An 18240-nucleotide genomic window follows, 5' to 3' on the forward strand; every position below is an offset into this window, starting at 1 on the left:
AACACGTTACTGTTATGGCCTGGTCAGGTCAGAAAGACTAGTATGCACCATGCACCGTTTCTTATATTTATTTTAACATATATAATTATCAAGCAACTATGATCTAAATCATTCCAAGTCTTCTGTGTACACACATTAAATGTTCAGTGGTTTAACTGCTCACTAGAGGGCAGCTGTGGGTCCCTTTAGTTTTTAATTGGACACTGATCCTGCAGCATCAGTTAATACTAGCACTGATCCAAGTCCCCGTGGCACTCATTTACTTACTAATCATTTATTATTATTATAAACTTCCTATCAGTGAAACATCAATACATCTTCTGCACTACAAGTGGCTGTTTAAAGTTCCCGAAATATTCAGTTAACATTATAAAACAGTCACTCTGTATCACTTCTGTAAACGTGAAATCTCTCAGAGGATGCTAAACTTTCCTGGACACATTACCAAAGACATGAACAGTTGTCCTCAGTAGCCGTTGCAGTCTTTCTATTTATTAATGCTTCTAGTACTACAACTACCAGCCATGTTCTTCAGTTTATCCTGTAGTTGTTTAAGTAACGGTGGCGCTTAATCACACCTGAATGTGTTTTCTTCTTTCTTTAAATGACAGGATTCATTTAGTAGCTATGTTATGCAATCGCACACGTACTGTAACACTGTATGATTTGCATTTTTAAATTCGTCCAGTGAGAAGTGAACAGCGGCACTTCTCAAGCGCATACTTCACAAGAATACGGCGTGATAAAATGGGTGGACTGGTGTGATTTTGAAAGCCCCGACTTTTTTCAGTCTTTTAACCAAATAAGTTCTCGTGCTACGAGAGTCCTCTTGGAGCAGGTCTCCCTGCAGCTTTGTAGTCTCGAGCCCAGTGATTAAAGAGAAACTGCATAACCTTTTTTACAACAGGTCCAATAACTCACTTTGGAGCTGTTAACAGCTGAAAACACTTCGCTATAAAACAATAGCTGACTTTGGTTTTATTTCCCCTTGTATAAACACCACATACATTAGGCTTTTAGTAACGCAATATACTTCAGGCAAAGACAGAGCAAGACCATTCCCATTAAAAAAACATTAAAAGGCACTTGTACTGGTCCCCGTTTCTTTGTTTTTTTCCTAGTATTAAAGTGCTTCTCTTTGTGGCATTTTCTCACGAGAACTCACTCGTTAAACATCAGTATTTTCTGAGAGGTGACCTCTTTTTAGCAGCAGCAGACTTTTTCTTTGTTTAGTCAAAGTGATTAGTGTTCAGACTAACCAATCAGCTCTTCTTCCACATGCACATTAATCCCTGTTGCTGGTGGTGGAAATATAAAACGTGCCGCTTCCTGTGCACCAGAAAAACAAGAGAAAAGCCACCAGCTGATTTAGCAATAATTATTAGTTTAAGGCGAGTTTAAAAACTACACACACTAACTCCATTGTTCATGTCGTTCCATGACTCATGCAGAACTGTTCTTCGGTTCATTGAACTAGGGAGACACAGATAGTTTGATCTCAGCGTCTTTGCAGACAAGCGGCTGGTGAATCAGGACGCAGCAGCGGGTCACATTTTCTCTCCTCAGTGGACTGAGAGCTTTCAGTGATCTATCACCATGGCAACAGACAGACATCTGAGGGTGCTCCACCCTCAGCCGTGCATCCAGCGCGATAAGGTAGTGAGTGTAGCGGTGTGTGGGTCCTGAAATGTGCTCAGAGCCCTGTGTAGTGCACTGGTGACGTTGCGTAAATTTTGTGCATGCTGTTTTGTTTATGCCAGGTTTTTGGAAAAGGACATGATGTTTATACCTGTGACTTTGCACATGGCTGTATTTGTACAGTCTACATTTCTAACTTTAACGGTACATGCAGGTATACCACATAAGTGTATGTTTCTGTCTGCTTTCTACTACTTACTGCTCTCCTGCATTCTGGCCACGAAGCCGGTCAGGGGGATCTGTGGGGTCAGCTGGACCACAGGAGGAGGAGGCGGAGGAGCCACAGACACTGGAGCCACAACAATCAGACAGAAGGAGCAGCCGAGAGACAGAGAGCAACGGAGGTGTTTGGACAGGGAGAAAGACAGAAGACACAGAAAAAAGAGCAAAAGGGCATCACAGAGAAGAGAAAATCCAAATTGAGCATGTTGCAAAAGAAAGAGGAGAGGGGAGACAACAAAAAGCTTGTGAGCAAGCAAAAATAGCACACAAAGCATTGCTGAGCAACTCGTTTGAAAACTTCCAATCAGTGTTCTTTTGTGCTGCGTTTTTCAAGCTGGGCCGAACAGGCCTTCATCTAATCTCAGCCTGAGAATCTACCTCATCAGCATCTGTCTTAAAAATCAAACGCAAAAGCTGCAGCTAGCAATTGGCTTTCAACGCGGTGAAAGAACTGCAAAGCACGACGCAGACCGAGAAACATGACAGCTACAGCTGCAAGATAACGCTTCAGGAAGACAGATACGGCTTCTCAAAGAATTTGCAGGAATGCTCACTAGAGCAGTATTTTTGGATGCAGTTCAGCATTTTGGCTCACCTACACCCTTCACTTAAAAAACCTGTACCAATATAACCTGCATACATTCCCCTTAAAAATCCATCTTTTTGCTGCACTGTCTCATCGTAAGATTAACCCTACAGACAAACAGAAAAACACAGCTGTCCTCACTCAAAGACATGATGTCACACACAGGCATGCCAGGTCTGACTCATAAATCACATGTATCGGGAGGGCGTCTGTAACCTCGCTGAAGTAATGTCCTAATATTCCATCGCGCTTTCACATCTATCCACAGCTACACCCTGTGAGATCAATGAGCTCCATCGTGTAATGGAACAGCTTTTTGTGCTGTTAAACCTCTGTAACATCCACCACGTGTCCAAACGTACCTTTTAGCTTCATAAAATTATAACAACTACACAGCAGACATCATCAAGATTATGCAATGTCTCAGTTAAAGCCTGTGGCTAACCCGGCTCTGTGTCATTGTCTCTCTCTCGCTTCTCGACAAGACAGACAGCCTCCTCCTTCTGTATTCTGTGCCAAGAAAGACAGTTTGTCCTTTGAGAGGAGCCATTAGAGGAGAATGGCTCAGAGTGAAGCCTGCCAAAATAAATTCTCCTCATTTGACAGAAAATATGCATTATGTCCTGGGTTTTCCCTCGTCTTGCAGCTGCGAGCATTTTCTACTCTGAAATGCCTTCTGCCTGCTCACCGGTCTCCCTGAACAAGAACCTTCCTCCAGCTGACTAAAATAATAATGTCATAACTCAATTAGAAAAGCTAATGTAACACTCCGCGTAGCAGGGCAGAGGTGGGGAGGATTCAACAACCCCGACTTCTGTTATTACAGTTCATCATTCATTTTCATTAGCCCCTGAAAAGGCTAGCCCACATAGCTGTTAAGACGAAGAGGACCAAACGCAGAAGTATGAGTGGCCAAATTCTAAATGCGTATTTCATTATATTAGGACAGGATGTGAACTTCTTGCTCCCAAACCTATTTGTGCAGATTATCTCTTCAGGAGTCCTTTGACAAATAACTGGGTTAAAACTACATTACCTGGGTTCTGAGGGTATGTTGGGCCTCCGTTAAGATGGGGCTGCTGGGAGGAGACGGAGGGTGCGCGGCGATACGTGCCAGTGGCCGACACCATGGAGGCTGAGGAGGTGGTGGAAGAGTTGTGACGGGAGATCTGGCGGGAGATGGTGCCAAACTGGGACATGGGGATGGGACCCAAGCCGGGGCCCTGGGGCACAGAGGCCGACGATGGGGCCACTACAAGAGAGGAGAGCCGGTGTGAGCAGCATTTATATTCAATTTACTTTATTGAACACACCACTACACTTGCTCTCTCTGTGCCCAGTGTCCCAGTTTTCCTTTTTGCCTTGGTCAGAATTTTCCTGCATAGCAGTTTCTTTACTATATATTTAATACTGGTTTGAGCAAAAGGTCAAAAACATTTTCAGTAAGGCTATATGCCTGCGGCACTTTTTCCATTATTATAATGTGACAGAATACACAAGAGTAAATCTACATCCTGTCAGTTTTCTAAAAAAAGAAAAAAAAATCTATCCCAACTTCTATTCCAGATTTAAAGCAAAACTTTGCTCAGTTTAGAGTCACATGCAGGAGACGAGGAGACACAGCAGCGCTGGGAACTCACCTTGCCCCATACTGGGAGGAGAGGGTGTGGGAACTGCTAGAGGGATACCGACTCCACTGCCTCCACTGTTCTCCCTCCCACCACTGCCACCACTGCTGCCACTGCACGGAGAGCAAGGGGAGAGTTCGTGGCAATCAGTAGAAATGTGTGAGACAAACTTAATTACATAACAAAGTTTGACATCCTATCATTAGTCTCTCATATGTCACTCTGTCTGCAACAATGTGCCCATCACTATGGCAACCAATATCAATTTCTGCGAAGAAGCTGCGGCGCACGTAGAAAAAAAGGAAGAGATCCAAAGGTCAAAAACACAGACTGGAGGAATTAATAAAGAAATGTAAATATCTCATTTTTTAAAAGTCTTATCTGCTGATTCCAATTTTACTAATAATTTTTTACATTTTTTTGTAACCAGACATTTCAATTTGAAAAAACACTGGTGTTTCCCTAGTGTCAGGAAGGTTATCTGATGTAAAAAGCAGCATTTTTAAATAAGAAAACACTAATCAGCTCTTTCACATTGTCTTCATGTCTGCACCAGGTTAGAGGGCCTCGTCAGTCTCACTCAAAAAAGTTACAAGCTCCCCATTCCTACAGAAAACAAGCTGCAGCATGTCCCACTTTATCTAACACATTTTAAATGCTCTGGTCATTTCTTTACATATTTCTTTACATCGGCTTATTTCACTCCTCTCAAGTGGTTTAAATGCATCTACTTAACATTTGTGCCCCATTTACCTGTAGTTCAGCTGTAACGTGGTAAACAGCAATCGAAAACAACGTTTAAATGGATCTGTGCTACCTGTGTGTCCTGGGTCTCTGATTGAGAGACGCTGTGCGCGCGGGGCTGTGCTGGCTCCCGAGTCGGGCCGGGCTCGTCATGTAGTCATTTGGCACCACTGGGGGCTTCACAGGCTCCAGTGTTTTGTAGGGAGTGTTACGTCTGGAGTCAGGTGAACACAGGAAAGAGGAAAGTAGAGTTCGTTTTCAGTTTCATGAAAGTAATAGAATAAAATAAAGAATAGGGAAACTTTAAACATTTGAACTGTTTGCTAAAATATATCTCTGCATTCATAACCTACTGTGTGTTTCACTGGTTTGGCAGGAAGCCCCCAGTTTAACAGAGACCAGATGGGACCACAACCTCTTACACCACGCAAGTTAAACTGTAGGTTCTTACCCAAGGGTACCACGACCAGCCATGGGAGGGCTTGGAGGCTTCTGTGAAGGTGGGTTGGTCCTTGAAAGGGTCCCCCCTCGTCCCGCCGCATTGTTCCCATGTTGCTAGACAAAAAAAAGCAAGTTAAAAGCCTGTTTTTCTGTAACATAGCGATTTTCCTACCAATGAACCTGACTCTCAGGAGTCATTTCAACGATGATGAACAAGCAAACTCGGATGAGGTTCACCTGTACTGTATGAATGGAGAAAACACAAAGCACCAGTATGAAGGTGTCTATTGTCTTACATAAAGAGTGTATGATTAATAGTAATAGATGGATGAAGAGATTGTAAATCTAATTATACAACATACACATTAAATATCTTATTATATACACTGATCCTGCTTTATTGGACTGCCTTTGCACCAAATCCGATTAGTTTCTTACTGTAAAAAAATGTGTAACTGATTAAAGGTGCACATCCTTCTATGCGTCTCAAAGGTAGAAAGACATGTTTCATGGCTTCATGTGCACCTTGATAATGTGGCTCTGAACATCAATTTATGGACAATAAGAGGAGAAACACAAGCATCTCTTACCTTGGCCTTAAGCCACTGAGTGCAAGCAGGCAGAAAGAGAAGACAAAAAACAAGCTCATTGGTTAAAGACTGGTAACGGTAACTTTGTACCCACACTACATGATGCTGACAGAGAATCAAGAAGAAAAAAGGAAGGGAGTGTATTGGTGTGTTCAGAGCAAGTGTGAAGTAAGGCTTTGCCTCCTTTTTCTCACATGAATACAGTTGAGTGTATTTAGACCATTTCACAATCCACAAATACTTTTATGTGGGAAAGACTGTGAACCACTACCGTGTGTGTGCTACTAATTTTCCAGGTCACAGACTGCTCATCACACTGAATCTATAATTACAATTTTAATACTGTTCAAACTATACTTCATTATAAGCCAAATTCTAGCAGCATAAAGGAGGTTCAATTTATAATAATATAAAACTGAGGAAAAAGGCAACTTTAAACATTAATACATTTAATGTTTATCTGATTATTATATATTATTAATGCTAGCCTTTAATGTCAGTTACTCCTATGTTCACTTGAACACCTGCCTGCAGTAGAAGTCACACCAAATAACCCAATTTAGGTTTTAACCAACACAGAGGAAGAGCTCGCTTCCTTTTGTTCCACTTTGTACACAAACATTTGAAAAAAAAAGGACATGGAAACACTGTTTATGTTTTGTTTTGTTCCCTCTATGTCTGTATCTGGATCTGTGTTACAGACTGTAATCAGGATAAGAGTCACTTCAGTGTCTAGTCACTATGAATAACGAGGAGCGGCTGAGCTACATGCTTTAAGTGTCGTACCAGGAAAATAAAAAATTGGGTAGTAAAGTGGTGTGAGGTCATAAATAACAACAGAGTCTCTGAGTGGCTGTAATGTGGCTAAAACTATCACCATGGTAACTGCCAGAAAATGCCAAAAAAAAAGCCATTACGGTGAGGGGTTGTACACAGTCGTCCACACATGCACGAATGGGTCTTTCCAAGTTCGAGACTGATTTCCCATCTATCCGTGGATAAATTCCCCTGGATGTGGGGGAGAAAAGGGATGGGGGTGGATGAGTGCTCCTCTAAAGCTTGAGGGAATCCACCTCAGCCAAGAGGAAATGGGCTGTGAGGATAGAGCGCTAATAAGCTGCTAATATTTCCCAGCACAGCAGGAACACAGCCCAGACTCATAAATGCAGGAAAGCAAAATTACAAACATACCCACACACCTACATTAATATACCTCTGAATATAGTGTATTTCTATGTGGCGGCTGTAACAGTAGTGAATAGGGGTCGAAATTATATCACAATATCTCAAAGAAATCTGCAATAATGATTTTTCTGACTTCATAGAAAAAAAATTACTGAGCAGTGTCTTTTATCAGTGATTGGAGTTGGCGATACAAACAAAATCAAGGCCATTTTCCTTCTTTTCTAATGAGCTACTGTCACTGAATAACTACTTTAATTTGAAGTCTAAATCTAAATATAGCGACAAGGTGCCATGAGCAACAGCATACTGCTAGGAGCAGTGGTACCATTAAAATCTTGATATCCTTTCTTGATATCCAATGACATTCATCCTTATAGTACAATAATAGTGACACAGTGACTAAGCATAAGTCAAATATGAGAAGAAAACTAACCTGGATAATGTTTCCCTGCTTAACACGTTAAGAAAAAGTCAATTAACTTTGAAACTTCAGCAGTCACCAAATAAAATCCCACCAAAAAATAAAATCTAACTCTCGCACACTGACTTGCTTACTGTTATATTTCACAAACACCTGATTGTAATTTAATACACGTACAGCAAAATGATGTGCAGGGGATACTGTGCAAGTCTTTCTCTGACACACCTATGGCACATTCAGGTGTGCAGATACTTAGTCGGGCCACACATATTGAAAAATGTCTGGGATGCTGTCTCTTGGGTCGAGCTTTTTGAGCAGTTCACAGATTTATATATGTGTGCATGAGAAACAAACTGTATACATTCTCGTTTGCACAAATGCACATTCATAAGCGCCTTTACATACATACACAAGTAGCCAGGAAGAGAATTAAAAAGGAGCCAGCAGCCAGAGAGCTTTGCATCCAAAAATGCATTTCACAAGCCCAAACTGATTATCTAAACCTTGTTAAAATAAGTCAACTTCATTACATTCATAATGCTCATCCAAATGTAGACTCGCGTCTTAGAAGCACGAACTGCTGTTTCCTTTTGCAGATTTCCAGATGGACAAAAAAAGAAAAGATTGCAGATTTTCTTGCATCTACAATGTGCTGATTTCTGCAGAGATCTGTCATTTCTATCATTCCTGAATGATGCTCAATTTGCATAGTGGGCCATGCCAAATCCGTCTCAGTGTGAGCCAGCTCTCAAAGGAGGAAACACTAGCTTTTGAATTTGAATCAGCGGATGTTTGAAAATCAGCGGACAGCCACTATCTCAACAGAGACAGACCAGGGGAAAGGGATACAGAGGCCAACTGACACACACGCACTATGGAAATTTATGACACAAGCAATCAGTGCGTATAACTGTGTGTGCACGCTGACACAAGCACAGACACACAGTCTTGTGAAATAGAGGAAGAGAGGGGCGATGAGAGGATGGATCATGGGGAGAGAGAATAAAAAAACTGAAGAACGAGGCGGAAGAAAGACTGAAAGATTTTTACTTTTTTTTTTACAATTTGAAGAGAGTGTGATGGTGTGAGTAACACTTGGCCATGATAGTTCCCTCAAAAACACACACACAGACGATTAATAACTAGCAGCTTGGGTAATTGTTACCGGGCATGAAAAACTCTTGCCTGTGCAGCTATTCTTGGATGGGCTGAAGTGTTTCCGTGCTTAATCAACTAAAAGGCCAGCGTATTGATCAGCTCGCAGCCTGGGTGGGAGTGTGTGAATGAATTATGAATGCAGACAGTGAGGATGCTCACATGCAAGTACCAGGTGTAAACTTGACTAAGTATGTGTATTCCTCTCTGGCAAAATTGATTACTGGGGGAAAACACGGCAATTTATCAAAGTAATGGACAGATGCAACAGTTTGGTAGTAATTATGGTGGAATAGTGCAGAGACGACTTTACTCTTACTCCTCGTTAGAAGGCTTTTATTTTAACACAATGAAGAAAATTTTCCTTACCTTGACGCCGTGTCCTACATCATCCAGCAGCGTGTAGTCGATAGGCTTTCGAATGTAGCGCACCGGCCGCTCCATGTTGCCCGGAGCGATGATCTTGTGGGTACGAGAGGTGTTTTTGTTTGTGGTCAGGATGCCGATTTCTCGGCGGGCCACCTTCTCCTTATGGATGTCCACTGTCTGTTTGAGGAAAATATAATAGGGTCACTTACTGCTTTCTAATGTGGGCCTGTAAATTTGCTTTTAATGTAGGGAGGTGATACGGCATGAAACTGAACGCTAAAACCCTGTGCTTTTATTCTTTCATATTTATTTATACTATGATGAAATTATGTTGATGTGCCCAAGTACACATCAACAAGTGGATGAGTTGGCGATCGAACCACCAACCTTCGCACAAAGCAAAGGCTCGTTTTAACTTCTGAGCCGTCATACTGCACTGCAGTGAAAACTGTGTTGACAACAATTTGATTGAAGACAATTACACTTAATTTGAAGCTGATTTTCAAAGAGAATATGTGTAAATTAAATATGCGAGAACTACTGTTATTTGACAGCTTCTAGCTCTGTTGTGTGCGCTGTTCACAACCAATTTTTTGGCTACTGTGCACAGAGTAATCTATATTTAAAACTGTTACACCATCACCAGCTTCTATTGCTTAATACAGTTTCAACCAGCATTCAAAAGCTGCAAAGTGGACATGCAGTTGTACAAAAAAAATGTCAGCATCTGTTTACAGCAATTCAGTAACAACAATGTTACAACAATTGTTATTTATATATATATATATATATAGAGAGAGAGAGAGAGAGAGAGCACTAGGTGCAGTGGCTCCCAAGCTAGGCAAGTGGCTCCAGCAGATCCCGGGAACAACAACAGATCTCTGTCCAGAAGAGCGCAGCCCTAGGAACAGCTAAGATACTGCGCAGGACTCTCAAGCTCCCAGACCTCTGGTAGAGGACCCGAGCTTGAAGGATAGACCGGGGTGAGAGGGGAATTTATATATTATATATACATGTATATATATATATATATATGTATACATTGCAAATGGACACAAAGAAATATACTATAAGAATAACATGTGTTTTAGAGCTTCATTTAATTATCTTTAAACATTTTTCCAACCAAGAGACTCAAAATCTGAGAAGAACTGTCAAGTTGTGCTACTCTCTCACTGTGCCTGACATGAAGTCTCTGAGCTCTATCATCTATTTGTGTGTGTGTGTGTGTGTGTGTGTGTGTGTGTGTGTGTGTGTGTGTGTGTGATATTGTAGGCTCTTTCATTAGGAGAGGAAACTGAAGTGACACGCCCAGCTTCAGCTGGGAAGTTACAAAAAAGACCTGCCCATTTCCTGCCAGTAACAGGCGAGCTGAGGTGCAGTGTAGATTAGAGAGAGTGAAAAAAACAGAAGGACAGAGAGGCACAGAAATGAGAGAGAGGCACACAAGACAGAGGCACTAGAAGCTGATTCTGGGGGGTTTACAGTAATTAAAAAGAGATTGAGAAGAGAAGAAAATGGTGAAATAGAAAAGGAAACTTCACTTTAGAGCTACTTTCCTCTGTATGCATTTCCTCTGTGTACATTGCTAAATGCATCGAGATGTAGCTGTTACCTAATGAGTGACGACGGCGATGTCTGCCCTTCATGATCTTTTGCGATCTCATTTTCTTTTGTAATCTCTTTAATAAACATCTGCCTGTCTGCTCAACCCTGTGGAGTGTGTTTTTGACAACAGATGGTACAGATGGTAACTCTCACTGCCAGAGCTATACAGTGTGTCATTCTATTAAATCTGTTCTTAAGCAGATGATCATTCTCTGCAGAGCAACTGAGCGAGCTGAAATGTCTGTACCAAGTATGGTTTTAAGACATGTAAACGATGAATTTATATGTCAATGATTTCATGTATAGTTTGATATTAACTAAATCCAAACAACTAATACTGTTGATGCTATATTTTACGGTAAAGAGGTGTCCATAAATGTGTCGCCACAATCTTTTGAATTTACACTGCAATATAGAGTAATGCGAAGTTGATCCTGCGCTTAAGAGGATTGGACCAACTGAAATGGAGCTGAAAAAGGCACAAGTGGGTCATTGAGCTGATGGATGACAATTTCGGGGAATGAACTGAGAGATAAATCAGAAAGAAAAGACAGAGTGAAAATGGAAAAGAAACCAAAGTGTAGAGTTTCAGATCTCCAACAAAATCAAAAGGAAGCATGTCCATTTTTAGCCATAACCATTTAATTTAGGTTCTAATTCAGATTTCTCCGTTGATTAGACATGCTGCTGCTTTGCATTTTAGGGATTAGCCTGTACTGTATATTTCTGCCAAAGACTTTTCTGCTGAGGCCTTTTAAATCAGACATGGGTTTGGCAGCAGCGTTTGCCTACCTTTCTTTCTAGAATGATAAATTGATAAACTGGCACAGCAAAGCAAAGTTAAATATTCATTTTGTGTAGAGAGAAAAGCCATTATGGGGTATATGTAAAGTTAATGATCTTCCACCCCATCACTGAGTTTATGGGACTGGTTTTGTTTGCTTCTTTACTTGTGGTTAAATTTTGCATTTCCATTTTGCATGAAAAGATTATCAGAGGTGTGGCACGCCCCACCCTGGAGGAAATTAACCTTTGGAGCCGATTCATACACTGATCTGAATCAAGACATTTTTGGAAGGATTCTTTATCGTTGCAAAAAAACATTGTGCCATATCTTCATGAATATATATCAAACCGAAGGAATAAAAATTGGGAAACACTGTTTTGGTGAAAGTATTCCAAACTGACCTAGATCCAGATGTTCTTCTGGATCCACGGACTCAGTTCATGCACGGTGTCGAATAAATGCAGCCATGGAGAAGGCATGCAGTATTATGGACTGCTATTACATTTTCACGCACGCGAGGCAGCTTGCATGAACTAAAAAAAACATAACCGGTTAGCTTGTTCATAAGATGCTGTTGTGGTTTCCTGTCTAAGAATATTTTTGAAGCTGTCTTGATTGCCTGTAAATCAAATTACAGAATTTAAATTAAAAACCTAATTCTCTGAAATGTATAGCACAAGCTTGCTTTGATGGTGTTGTGAAAAAGGGCAGATATGTTCACAGAATGCCATGTAACAGAATAAAAAGCATGGCCTCACTTTGCTTTTACAGCTTCAGCAGTACAGAAAGAAAAATATGTGACTACTAGAATCAATCTAGTAGTGAAACGAGTGTTTTTCTAGCTATGAAAAGACAAAAAAGGCTGCAGTGAAACATTGTGGCCAGACTAAAGCTGATAGAAGTCGCTTCTCAGTTACGATCAGGTGAACGTACTGACTCAACAGTTTCTCTTCTGTGCTGCTGCACATCAAGGGTGCCATTGGGTGTGAAGCAGAAACATCAAGTAGGGGAAGTAAAGCTCTACTGAGCACCTTTAAAGGATTGAGAATAGTGTTTGGTTGTCCGCTGTGAGATTGCACCTGACTGCTACCACTCCGCAGTTCGCAGAGTAAAGTGGGAGCTGAAAATGCAAGCTAGAGTGCTGGCGTCAGGGTTTCACTTCATTCTGACAGGCTTAATGAAGCGCACAGGGAGGGGACGGGACATTCAATGGCTGACAGGCAGGGTGGCCGCATGAAGCGCACACAGAGGAACAGAGACGGAGAGAGAGAGGACTGCTGATGAAGCAAGCGGGACTGATGAGGGACTGTGGAGGATTGGCAGCTCCAGCATGATCCATGCCCCCGCCATATCTGTCAGTCTTTATAATGCATGAATGTGCCATTGTGCAGTTTGGTATTATGACACTGAATAATAGCAGACTGTGGCATTTTACTGTACTTGAATAACTTTTATCTAGAGAGGAAAAACCTATCTTTGCTCATTTGATGGATAAAGCAGCGCTTACACTGCTAAAATCAGAGTTGACCTTCTTGGCTGATGATTCAAATCCCATGCACAAATACCGAATCTGTTGTGGTGCGTACCTGGGAGATGTGGTTGATGGACGATTCCATGCGTCGTAGTTGCGAGGCTTGAATATCCAGCAGCTGCAGCACATTGTTTGCTAAGGCATTGATCTGGTAGGCCACGCTGGCCAGAGACTGAGTGGTGTAGGCTTTGGTCTCCTCCAGGGCCTTCTTCTTGTCTTGAGCCTGGCAGGGAGAGGGAGAAGAACAAACTGATGTAAAAAACAAGTCAGTGGAAATGTGTGTGGGTGGAAGAAATGGAGAATTTGGCAGAAGAAAGTAAGGTGTAAGGTCCATAAAAGCAAGACAAAATGCTGTACTGTAATTGTTCCTCTCCTATCAGTTGTGTGAGCTGCAGAGTGAGAGGGCAGTTTTCTACAGGGAATAGTATTTGACATCCTCTCTTTGCTGTTTTTAAACTGCAAAGCCATGTTACGATCTGAAGGGAAGTGAAGGAGAAAAGTTTGTGATTCTGTGAAGCAAATGCTTTGTGGACTACTACACAGCCTGAAATTGGGACAATGTCCGAACAACTCCGACGGGCAACATGGGACAGGTGCACAGTGGGATTCGAGCCCAGAAAACAGGAATGCCAGGACATTTCCCAAATCTCCACCCGGCTGTGCAAACCATCTGCTTCTGGATGCCTTTAAATAGCAATGTGACTGAACGGACATATTTATAGTTTGGAAACAAAACGGGAGAATGCAGCCACACATTGAAGCACTCCAACAGCGAACTACCACAGAAAGACTACAACTTACAACTACTACACAATCTACACCTGACTTATTAACAATCTGCTTCTGTAATGTGTACGAAAACAGAAATGTGACACTTAAGATTGCCTCAGGTCATGATCTTCATGATTAAGCTCCACCTGTCCTAGCAGACTACAAGAATGCCAACGAATGTTTTAATCAATTATCATTAATTATTAGATCATGATAATCAATATTTTGATTTGCTGACATTGATATTCTGTCCAACCCCTATTTACAAACTGTGCCTACAGAGTCACACATTCACTGATGCCACTGTGATGACCTAATGTCCTGCCACCATGCTACAGTTTCACCAAAAGCTGTGTCTTAGATCAGGGTGCCTGCACCTGTTTCCGGACTGCTGATTGGCTAAACTTATCATGATAAGCAAATGTTTTTCAAATGTTGAAGTCTCACCTTATAGTTTTTTAAATAAAGAGTTCATAAGCATTCAGGCCAATTCACTGCTGTATTGTATGCTGTACAGCTACTATATACATCAGTTATCACATGCAAGCTGTTTCCAAACCACCACATGTTGACGTGTGTTTGGTAGCAAGAGGTTAAACACCTACACCATGACAGCACTTTTGAACAAGACCACCAAACCACCTGCTCTGTGACCCACTGCGAGTTTAGCACAGAAACTGGTTTTCATACCTTAGGTTGGGAAAGGCTGACTTACATAACTCACTGGATGACTACTAAAAGACCTCACAGAGCTATTAACACACGACATGTGAAGCAATGCAAGGACAGTGCTTGGATACGTAGTGATTCTTGCATGAGCTTAACGCGAGCACAAAGAGGTTTAAAACTAATACTGCACGGAAACACACACGTCTCCCTTATACACATTGTCCACTCTCTTTGGGATTTTGTGTTAAGTTTACAAAAGGCTTTTTGTAGAGGCTCTAATTGGAATTCCTTTTTTGGTATGTGGAAGACTCCTATCTAAACAATGCGGTAAAATAAAGCAAATTCAGTGAAATACAATACTGAGACAAGAATATCCTCAGGAGTTATGAACAAAAAACACTATGAGTCAGAGGGGTATCGAGTGAGTTGTAGTTTGGGGGGGGGTTGGCAGGGCTAACATTCTTATATTACAGATGGGTGAAATGAGTAATATGTGTGGTTACACATACACAAACGATACACTGAAGCAAAACTAAGAACATAAATGTTCAGAACAATTTACACACCAGTGGGTTTGTAAAAAGCAGAACAATTTCACTGCGAGAGATGCTATTTTAATACACAAAGACCTTAGAAAGTTACTAAAAAAAAACTGAGTCCTGCTTTCTTGTCTTCAGTTTGGTGTGTGACACTTTTTCAAACAGCTTCTGATCTAAGAATAAAACTTGTGTCTTTTTCCTGCAGCCTGCCTGGGTAGATTTACATATCATGGCATGCAGTTTGTTTTTTTTACATAGCGTCATCATTTCAGGTGACTGTGTGAGTTTATGAACGCAGTTTTAAAAACTGTCCACATGGGATTATGCAGAGCTACTGTATCCAAGCTGATAATGTGGTTTGACAACTTGGGAGCAAAAGGCAGAAGACATTCGCATTTTCCGTGTTTGATTTTTACCCAGCACAATATAAGGATAAGCTACGTTGGCCTACATAATACTCTCAATCCCCTTCATTCCCTGTTGTGTTTGTCAAGTGTGTTTACATGCACGCAGGATCTGAGCTAATGTTTTTAACGTCCCTAAAGAAATCATTATTCGGGAAAAGCCACACACATGCGTGCATTTTCATATTCCAGCCATGATGTAGGAAATAAACCAAGCAGCAGCCCAGGGCTTTCAAACTCAGCAGTGAAAGGGAATCAAACTAGCACACAATCATTTTCAAACATTTTCAAATATATATAGATATATGCTTATGATATTTTTCTGAAATTAAGGCCTGATAAAAATGTGGAACTTATATGACACTTCAAATCTCTTGATGCACAGAGTTATTCCTTAGTGCCTTTGTCTCATTCACCTACACATAAATGATTCATGGAGATAGTAAATCTTATCTGGGTGACACCAGCTGGCTCCAAAAAAACATCCCTGTGTTTTCTGCAGATGACTCACAAAATATGATTACATGGTTTATTGTTGGCTTCATGTGGTGCTGGGATTTTGACAGGAGCAACATTCAGTAGTGCTAAGAACAGACATTGCATTAAAAACAGGTGTGCCACAAAACACTTTGTTCCTCACTGTCCACTACAAATACATATGTTTCATTAATCAAAAATAAATAAAAAGGGATTCCTTTTTTGTTTTGTTTTTAGATGGATGGATGAACAGGGATTTGCATTTTTGATGAGCTCATATGTGAAGTACCTTTATATTCCACGACCTAAATAAATTTGCAGCGACACAATGACAATTGGTTTTTCATTTCCTGTAGTTTATCAATATCAAAAGAATCAATCTGATGTGACAGTCTTTTTGCTATTATTATTTATTGAGTGCTCCAAATTCCTGTTTCACAACATATGACACCTGGTCTGTAAACTAAAGCCTCTAAGCTCCTGCTTCTTAAAGCAGCTAAGTTTGCCACCAGGTGCATGCCATTTCCTCTCAAACCGTCCAACTGATCTGCAGAATAATAGCTTCCTGCATGATCTAGCTCTGAAAGTGTTGCCTCACAACACCGTGTAAGCCCATCTGTAGGAAACGTGCATTCAAGCAGTCTAACCTACATTGCATTTTTGATGACAACCGGGGTAAAGTGATCTGATGTGCTTTTACTGTGGGCTTTCTCGGCAGCACGGTGACGAAGAAATTGCCAAGCTGAAGCGCAGTTTCTGATTCAAAGTGGTCTTCTGTTCACACCAGACCATTGAAGCCACTGATGGGCTTTGATGTCAGCTCCCAGTATTCCTCACATTTACTCAATGCACTCTGTGGGAGACTAACAACTGAGGTTTATTGTTAATACCTCGTTTAGCCAGATGCCCCAATGCTTTACTGATTTTTTGACTTAATATTTAGTGAATATAAGCACAAAAAAACAAGCAGGCACACCTTTCATTAACCTGCACCACGCATGCAATCACAGGCATTATAAGATCCACACACACATTCTCTGGAGCCACGTTTTGCAGTAGACCGTTATATCAGGATCATTACACATTTATAGACTTGGACGAATTGCATGTAAAGTCTTTAGCACTTGGTTTACTTTGTGATGTATAAACTGGCAAGAAAGCTCACAGATGAGAAATGCCTTTAAATCCAGTGCTTAATGGCTAAAGGGAAGGGCTAAATCGTGAATATGCCACAGTTTTAGTGAGTTTCTAGTGAATAAATGTGTTATAATAATCGCTCTGTGACAGTATTACATTTTCAAAAATATACATACAATTGTTAGCTTTTGTATTTTAAACGACTAAAGGGAAGGCTCGAGCCTTTTTTTTTCGTTTTATAATACTGTTATGTCGTTTTCACGTGCGGTGAGCGTGCGGTTTTAGTCACGTAGGGAGGAAAAAAGAAGAAAAAAAATCGGTTTTGAGATTAGCCTCCTTCACAGGTACCTACCACAGAATGCAGGCAGTGACAACCTACTTAGTCATAACAACGACACACCCTCTAAAAGCCCCCAGCAGCTCTCAGCTCACCGAGGAAACCCTTTAAAAAACAGAAACCAGAGGGATAACGAAACACAGCCATGCCCGACATGGCACCGAACGGCCGCTTAAACCAGCGTACCGGGAGAAAAGACCACTCGGTGTAGCTAGCGATTTCATAGTCGCTTTCGTTCCGACCAGCATTTCCTGCCCCTGTGGTTTCACTCACTCCCACTACAACACCGCAGACACGACGGTGATAAACCAGTAAATTCACCATATGCAAAGGCGGTTTTTAGGCGTTTCTTACCTGAACATAATTGTTTTCACAGTATTCCGCTACCCGGGACAGGTTCTGGTAGCTTTCCACAAGCGCTCTTTTACCGGCAGGGATTTCCTCCTCTAATAGCATTTGTAGCTCTGCCATCTTACATCCCTTTGCATTTCTCTCCTGCCTGTCCTTTTTCTCAGCGAGGCGAGGCGGTGATGCTGTGCTGTGTTGCTGAGAAAGGGGCTCCCCCGCCTGGCATTGTGGGGCCGCTGGCCTGCGATTCACAACAGTCCGTGACTAATCAGAGTTACGTTATAAGCGGTGAGAGCTGATTGGCTGAGAGGCCGAGGGAGAGGAGCCGTTGCCCAATGGCATTTTACTGCGATGGCATTAGTAATGTCGCTTATAAACGCTGATAAAATAATACATTATTTTATTTAGCGGTATTTTACATGGTATAGCTAATAACACAATGATTGCGAATAGTTGATTTTAGCTTGTATTTAACTAAAATATATGAACATATCATTATATATTATTAATAAGGTTATAAGGTCTCATGTAGACACGTGTCACATCTTTAAATTCTTCTTTCCTCACACACACAAACAGGCAAAAAGAAACAG

General features: G+C 41.3%; 1 protein-coding gene across 2 annotated transcripts in view; it reads right to left on the minus strand.

Annotated features, from left to right (window-relative positions):
• Positions 1-17903, minus strand: part of LOC146367216 (abl interactor 1-like) — a 20859-nt gene extending 2956 nt beyond the window's left edge. Inside the window, exons 1-9 of one of the 2 annotated variants that reach the window (XM_084911813.1) lie at positions 17654-17898; positions 13021-13188; positions 9040-9216; positions 5910-5924; positions 5330-5433; positions 4952-5092; positions 4147-4247; positions 3543-3758; positions 1898-1987 (exon numbers count right to left, since the gene is read on the minus strand). In XM_084911813.1, coding sequence (XP_084767939.1) covers positions 1898-1987; positions 3543-3758; positions 4147-4247; positions 4952-5092; positions 5330-5433; positions 5910-5924; positions 9040-9216; positions 13021-13188; positions 17654-17770 — 1129 coding nt within the window. In that variant the 5' untranslated portion in view covers positions 17771-17898. Of the gene's footprint in view, positions 1-1897; positions 1988-3542; positions 3759-4146; positions 4248-4951; positions 5093-5329; positions 5434-5909; positions 5925-9039; positions 9217-13020; positions 13189-17653 lie in introns of both variants that reach the window. The other variant, XM_084911812.1, reaches the window with a different exon arrangement.
• Positions 17904-18240: the final 337 nt, after the last annotated feature.

This window comes from Perissodus microlepis, chromosome 18 (genome assembly GCF_051167445.1).
Source record: "Perissodus microlepis isolate ML-2025 ecotype Zambia chromosome 18, ASM5116744v1, whole genome shotgun sequence".
Classification (NCBI taxonomy): domain Eukaryota; kingdom Metazoa; phylum Chordata; class Actinopteri; order Cichliformes; family Cichlidae; genus Perissodus; species Perissodus microlepis.